This window comes from Sprattus sprattus, assembly GCF_963457725.1.
Source record: "Sprattus sprattus genome assembly, chromosome: 17".
Lineage (NCBI taxonomy): Eukaryota > Metazoa > Chordata > Actinopteri > Clupeiformes > Clupeidae > Sprattus > Sprattus sprattus.
In genome coordinates this window covers 2,505,518-2,513,363 of record NC_137915.1, presented here as the reverse complement: position 1 = coordinate 2,513,363, position 7,846 = coordinate 2,505,518, and the positions used below count along the sequence as shown (strand labels likewise).

Below are 7,846 nucleotides of genomic sequence, written 5' to 3'. Positions count from 1 at the left end.
TTTTTAAGCCCTTCTTTCCTTGTGTATTTATATGTATTTATGATTGTATGTATGTATGTATGTTTATATGTAATTTATTGATTATATGTATTGTACATCTTCCATGTGGGCCTTGAGCCTGTAATAAAGTTTATTATTAAGGACATAACAGTTAAATTGACAGGGAAACCAAACAGCAAGCCCAAATGCTTCAAAGCCCCATACGCCATGAAGCCAGGCCCGTCCCATACGCCATGAAGCCAGGCCCGTCCCATACGCCATGAAGCCAGGCCCGTCCCATACGCCATGAAGCCAGGCCCGTCCCATACGCCATGAAGCCAGGCCCGTCCCATACGCCATGAAGCCAGGCCCGTCCCATACGCCATGAAGCCAGGCCCGTCCCATACGCCATGAAGCCAGGCCCGTCCCATACGCCATGAAGCCAGGCCCGTCCCATACGCTGTAAAGACAAAAGTTGAAGCTGAACTGGACAAAATAGTTAAGAGTGAAGAACTGGACCCAGTAAGTGTTAGTGAATGGGCTACACCAGTTGTTCCATCAGACTTTGTGGCGACTTCAAAGTCACTGTGAACCCTATCTCTTGACAGCTGAACAATATCCATTACCCCTCATTGACGATCTGTTTGCTGGTTTAGCTGGAGGACAGAAATTCAGTTAGATAGACTCATGTCAGGCTTATCTTCAGATGCATGTTGACGAAGAGTCACAAGAACTGTTGACCATAGTGACTCACAAAGGACTGTTCAGGTACCGGAGGCTTTCCCTTTTGGGATCACCTCAGCCCCGGCCTTGTTCCAGAGAGCTATGGACCAGATACTGAGTGGGCTCACCAGTGTCCAGTGTTACCTCGATGAACAGTTTCTGTTCGGAAAACGATTCACGCTGCTAACAGACCATAGACCACTCACCTCATCTTTGGTCCCCACACTGGAATTCCAACACTCGCAGCCAGCCGCATGCAGCAATGGGCAATACTGTTGTCTGCTCACCAGTATGACATCAAGCACAGAAGAGCTGAGTAGCACTGTAATGCAGACTGCCTCTCAAGGCTTCCCTTACCTGTCCCACACACAAAGCACTCCGAGGCTAAAATCTTCTACTTCAATGAAGTGAGCTATGTGTCTGTCTAATCTTTTACATTTGTTGCAATCATTGTACTTTAATGCTGTATTATAGGCAACATCTTTGTGTCGCGCTGAACGCTAAAGCATGTGAAATGTATTTGAAATAGGATTTATGCTCCCTGCTGGCACTCAAAATGCAGCCCATAGTTTATCTTGCTGGTCTATATAGGCCTACTGCTTATAATAATCAGCTTCCTCTATTTTTATGACGATGACATGACGTCATACAAAATTGCCCACTGGATATTTCAGGCTACAATCGGGACTGAAAAAAAGGCACGGTATTTCAACCCCAGTCTCATGTCCTATCATTATTAGTTATCAGTATACTATATAACACTGAAAAAACTGATATGCGTGATAGCCCGGTGAGCGTCTCCGCTCCGCGGCGCAAACTAAATGCTGTGTGTGTTTTGTGCCACTTAAAATATGTCTAAATTATGTCAGGGGGAATATTTCATAAAATTGAGGAATATCAGGCTTTCGGAACACTGGGCCGTCCCCATACTACACACACCCACACACACACAACCCTACCAACCCTGTCCATTTCCCTGTCATTCTGGGATAAGGGTGAAAGCACCGCTGTGTCCAACAGTCCTTTGTCTGCCAGCCTATTCGATGCAATGTATAAAACACACATTGCACATAATATGAACTTCATTTTCACAACCAACCATAACTCTTACAATCGCTTATAGGTAAAACGAGTTGTTTTGACTGAAACCTTTGAACTGCTCGTGCACTGCCATACTGGAGAAAACCCGTTCGATCCTCTTCTATATTTTAAACTAGACAAACAAATCAGCTACATCCTCTGCCCAGACCAAAGTAAATCTAAAACGTCACTTTAGACGCTTATTTTGTTTATTTAATTTGGAAGACTGCCTTTCAACGACAAAGAGACTGGTAAATTGACGAAAGAGCTCTAAAGGCATCAGGGTGCACCACAAGGAGCAGATTACGTGGGTATGACAGGACTGCAATTCTTTAATATACTAAATAAATAAATCTAGCTTTGCGTCTAAATGGTTGTGCTAGAGTTAAAATGGGGGTAGGGCTACACTGCAGTTTCAGAAAACATTTAGCACAGCCTACATCTCCAATTAATTTACCGACAGGGTCATTTAATGAGGATTTGTGTGATGTCGGGATGTTTCTCTGCTTGGTTAGGAAAGAGGAAACTTGTTTAACAGGCTCTTCTTCTCATAGTCTGTCACCAGTGGTGATATCCAGTTTATCCAGTTTATCCAGCGCCTCCATTTCTAAGACGCGCGGTGAGGAGAGGGACTCTGTGGGAATCAGAAGACGGACACAACACAGGTGGGTGAATTATATCGGTTTGACGAAATTCATATTTAATTGGAAAAGACGTTTGTAGTGAGTGTCGTTGGGCTATATGAGTAAGGATGAAACTGACGTATCTCGGCTAACTAGGAAGTAGGATAGCCTAATGATACCCTAGATTGATTCAATTATTTAAAAACCGCATAGTTTGCATGTGCAGTTCCGTATCTAATGGTAACCACCTGGTAAGTAGTTGTACAGAGTTCACTTAGGGACGCGACAGATCCTACATGGGTTTTAACAAAATACGCTGTAGTAGGCTACACTTCACTTCCTAAATAGTCTCTGGTTTTAGCCTCCTTCGAAGACAGTCGTGTTTGCTTCGGAAGGTCCCTAACTGAGTGAAAGAACTTTTCTACTATCCACTATCGGGTCAGTGCGAGCTAATGTTATCAAGCGCGAGAACAAAAGCCATTTCGAAATGTAAATGTAAATTTCCGTTCCTACCATCGGGCCGAAAGCTCCGCAGTATTGCCCTACGACCCGCCCAAAACATGCTGCCTCGTGGTAAACGAGTTCACACAAGCGAGTGGAAAGTTCAAGCTGAGATCATGCGATTCAATTCAGATTCTAGGCAACTACGACCTACAACAGAATAAGTTAAGAAAAGGAATATAATGGAAACCCAAGTGAATGTTTGCTATCGTCTCAGATTAACTCAAATAAAGCATATCCCTCATAAGGTAAACAGACTAGCCAGACTTCCTTATCCCTTAAAACTAGGGCTGAACGATTTGGGAAAATAATCTAATTGCGATTATTCCCCAAAGTAATAATACGATTGCGATTCCATATGCGATTTTTTAAAATTTTATCCTCTTTTTTTTTCAACAAAACGTACTGAATGATTTAAAAATGACCAACACAATATAAGATGCATTTAGTGTAAAATATTCTTTCCCAAATTTTACATTTTTATTTAACTGCTCATTACAGAAACTAAGTAATTTAAACAAAGTCAAGTATAAACACAAGCCATGCACTTTTTAAAATGGTCTTATGCAGTAATTGTACTTCAGGGTTAGGGTTATGATAAGCAGTTTTACCTTAAAATAACAGCTTCGAAAAAATTGGGGCGCTACAATGACTTTTAATATGGAGAATCACCTCTGTGCCATTGCTGTACCAAGGTCTGTGGGCAAATGACTGCGTTATGTAGGTGTGCCTGAAGCCGCCCAGTTTTTACTGTCTGCCGAACTAGTAAGTAGCTTATTTGCCGTCTTGTGTTGCACTTGCTTGATGTTTGACTGTGTTAGGACAGTTGTTGACTAACTAGTTGGTCATAGTGTCAAAGCAAGCACATTTTCAAGAGATTTCGCTAGTTTGAGCCACTAGCATCCACTAGCATCTCGTTAGCGATTAGCAATTGATCCGTTATGCTGCTTTAACTACTGTGTGCAACATTTCCCATCTTAAAAAAAACCACGTTGTAATCGCGGTTAGAAAAGACGTTGCGGTTAGAAAAGACGTTGCGGTTTGAAAATCGCGTTTTACCATATCGCGATTTGATCGCAAATGCAATTAATCGTTCAGCCCTACTTAAAACTGACGTGTAGGACGGCGTCAAGCTATCCGACACTTTTCTTTGACCCTAACAAATATTTTTTTGGTTATTTACAGTTTTACAAATAATTAGGAATAAAGGGAAAGTGATGAACCGAAGGCAACGCCACTCTCCTCTCGTCTTAAGTTCGTCCGTGAAGTATGCCTTATAGCCTACAGTATGTGTTTAGCTTAAGATACATTTATGTATATTTGATTGAGTGTGTGTGTGTTTGTGTATGTGTGTGTGTGTGAGTGTGTTTTCAGATGTGCGCAGTGGTGTAGTCCAGGGTATACGCAGGTATATGGAGTATACCCACTTATTTTAGTCAGCATTGCGTATACCCTCTTCTCAAAACAGGGCGTTTATCCTGTGCTGTATAAAAAACAGCTTAAAAAAAGTTTACCCACTTCTCCAGGGACCACTACACCACTGGATGTGAGGATGGAGTATCCAGAGCACTCTGATCCAGATGGGGAAGAAGAGAGGGCCAGAGCCCCTAAAGGGGGTGTGTCTACTTCTGACAGGTCAGTCTTAATGGAGGACAGTGTGTGCCTAATACAACTTAGTATCTTAATACACTAAAAGCTGCACATTCCTTATGTGTGGATGACATAAATGGACTCTGTTTCACAACCAAATCCTTTAATGTGAATAGAGACAAGCAGAGGCAGTGGAGGGGGGAATAATCACACCCCAGTTCATACCAGCAAAATAGACCAAATGTGAAAACAGCCTAAGACAATAGTGTTGGTTCCTCACAGTCATCCTATATCATGTTTCCTTCATTTCCCCCAGAAAGGTTTTAATAGCAGAAGTGAGGAAGATAAGAACACTTACATGAGGGGTTAGAAATGGGATGGCTTGCCATGAGGTCATTGGTTGTGTGCCTAGACTGTGTCCAGTAGAACTTAATGAGGGACCCCAGGTAAGGTTGACCCCTGTGTGAGGGACCCCAGAGATGGATGAAACACTAGTGTGTGTGAGGGACCCCAGAGATGGGTGAAGCACTAGTGTGTTTACTTAAACACAATGATGTCTTTAGTTCATCCATTTCAATTTGAGCTAGAGCGCAACATAGCCAAGAGAAAAATGATCCAATATAATCATGAAGAAAACCTTAAAATGAAGGTGATGTGAGGGTTGGGGAGGCTAGAGAGGGGCAAAATGGATGTTGCGACAATTTTTATTAGTTAGCTTAAATTTTAAGACAGGGTTCTTTTGAAATATGCCTGCTCTTGCAAAAAGAGGCGCACACACACAAATGAGCTTATTATTCAAAAATTAAATATTTTTGGATTAGATAAATTGAAAGAGATCACACATTTCTAAAGTAAACTGAGCATGTGTGTGTGTGTGTGTGTGTGGTAGGTATACTGTGTGGTATTAGTGTGGTCCTCCTTCTCCTTGTGTGAACATATTGTGAGAGGGTCGTGTTGTGTTAACAGCGTCCAGCAGGGGGCGTCAGGCACAAAGTCCAGGAAATCAGACGAGAGAAAGAGGGACTCTGCTGCAGAACACAGGTGAGATCATGGATGACATTCTGTCAGACAGTCACCATTTGTCTGAAACCTGGCTCTTGGCATCTATTCTGTTCTATGTTTCTTTCCCCAGTCCCTTTTTCCGAACTGCCTGTTAACATCCTGTAGTAATGATGTAATTTATTCTATGAAGTTAATGAGGGAAATAAACTCCACTGGCAAAACGATCGGTCCCTTACCTTCTGGATCTGGGCGCAGCTTTTGATGCTGTCGATCATGACATCCTTATTGAAAGACTTGAAAATAGGTCCGGTCTACTTGTGTCGCCCTAACCCTAACCCTCACCCCTTGGTAGTGTCATTAGGACATTGCCATCAACTAACATAGCCATGCAGATGTGAATAGTACTCTGGGGTGCCTTAATAGTCGGTTAGTGGTTGTGAATAGTAATCCAGGGTGCCTTAATAGTCAGTCAGTGGTTGTGAATAGTACTCTAGGGTGCCTTAATAGTCGGTCATTGGTTGTGAATAGTACTCTAGGGTGCCTTAATAGTCGGTCATTGGTTGTGAATAGTACTCTAGGGTCGCTTAACCATTCTGGGACAGAATTGTCAAAACTCCCAATGGTGCCTTAACCATTCTGGGACAGAATTGTCAAAACTCCCCAAAAAATTGTCCTACAGACATATAAAGACAACCCACATGAACCTCGGACCCTTTTCTTTTAAAATATATAATGTTCGAAAATAAAATATAAATAAGTACTTTGTAAGAAGAATATAGCTGAGCTGATGCACTTTTCAGTCTGTCAGTAAGTTCCTAAGGACCCACCCATTAGCAAATGACAGCCATTCATATGATAAGTAATGGTGATTCAGTGATCTCCATTGGGCCATGGTGTGGCGTGAACACCTTTGGGGGAAGTGAGCCACAAAGACATTCCAGGGCCATTATGCAATCTGCCAGGTAACTCATCAATATGCATTTGTAGGGAGACACATTTGGGAGAGACACAGGTTACTCTGCTATTATAAATATGTAGTAGTAAATCCACACACAGTTTCTGAATGCTAAACTCACATATGTATAGCCAACACCTATGTTTACAAGTTTCAGAGTTCAAAGGTCTTAGCTCGAAATCTTTACAATGTTTTTTTGAACAAATTCTGAGCACCTCTGAATAAAGGTATTTGTAAGGGTGATTTAACATTTGATTTAAATACAATTTGATTCTACTAAATTCCTTTTACTCTAATGTTGTTATTGCTGATGTCCTCTATAACATAATCATATAAGCCACTTGTGCATCAAAACTTATAGCTAGGGGATATATACAAAAACATCAAGGCATGTTAGACTTCCTAAAAAAGTCAAACAGGCCTCTGTCCCTGAATAGTCGGTCAGTGGTTGGGAATAGTATTCTAGTGTGCCTTAATAGTCGGTCACTGGTTGAAATACGCTCCTTCAAGATGCCATGGTGGATATCTAGTTTAGTTTTTCTCTATGCTTGTTCAGCTGTAGTACACAATCTCTTAAGATCACGACTATTGATCGTTTTATCATGAAATCTCATTTTGATCTTAGCTGGTGCAATGCTGTCCAATGCGTTTCTTAAGTCTTATTTAAGGCATTAACCATTTCATTTAATGAAGAGATTCCATTTTGAAATGTGATGTTACACATCACTGTTCAATTATTCCTGCATACTTAAAAAGGACATGATTGACCTGTAGATGGCAGTATAGTCAGACAGGAACCACCACAATTGTACATACTGTTTGTTAGAATCTTTGTTTCATCTGTACATATTCACCTTTAAAGTCCTTTTATTCAATTACTAGTTTGAACACGAGTTTACCTAAAAGACTAATACATCAAATAGCCTTTGTATCAGTACCGTTGTTAAACTAAATACTCATATCTGATGAGAATGATTTGGTTCCACCTAGTGAGAATAATGGGCATAAGATCAGAGAGTTCATGAAGGAACCCTGAAGATTGCTTAGGTGGTCTGTAGTGTTAAAATAACCACGTCTGATTCAGGCTTAAGAACAATGGCTCGATATTCTCCTAGTCAGCCTCAACACAACAAAACTGATTGGAGAAAATAGCAACTATGCCTCCCTTCTTTTGTCCAGTTTTACTGTTTGAACAAACTTGTAGTTAGGATGACAAGCTTCAACAAGAGTTGCAATGTCATCATTCTTCAGCCAGGTTTACACTAGAAACATAAAATGTTGGAGATGCATTGAGATGCATGTGGCCCAAGTCTGCTGAAAGATCCGCCCCCAGGACTAAGAGTGGGTATAGGAGCGCAGATAAAGAAGTCTTTGCCACGGTCTGCTAGCAGAT

At 41.3% G+C, this 7,846-nt stretch overlaps 1 protein-coding gene across 1 annotated transcript in view; it reads left to right on the top strand.

Moving 5' to 3' along the window:
* Positions 1-4,458: 4,458 nt before the first annotated feature.
* The window catches only part of LOC308378227 (NACHT, LRR and PYD domains-containing protein 1 homolog), a gene marked incomplete at both ends in the record, with an annotated part of 33,559 nt that continues 30,171 nt past the window's right edge, over positions 4,459-7,846 (top strand). Inside the window, 2 exons of the mRNA XM_080855087.1 lie at positions 4,459-4,541; positions 5,463-5,537. Of these exons, the coding sequence (XP_080711213.1) occupies positions 4,459-4,541; positions 5,463-5,537 (158 nt within the window). The remainder of the gene's footprint in view (positions 4,542-5,462; positions 5,538-7,846) is intronic.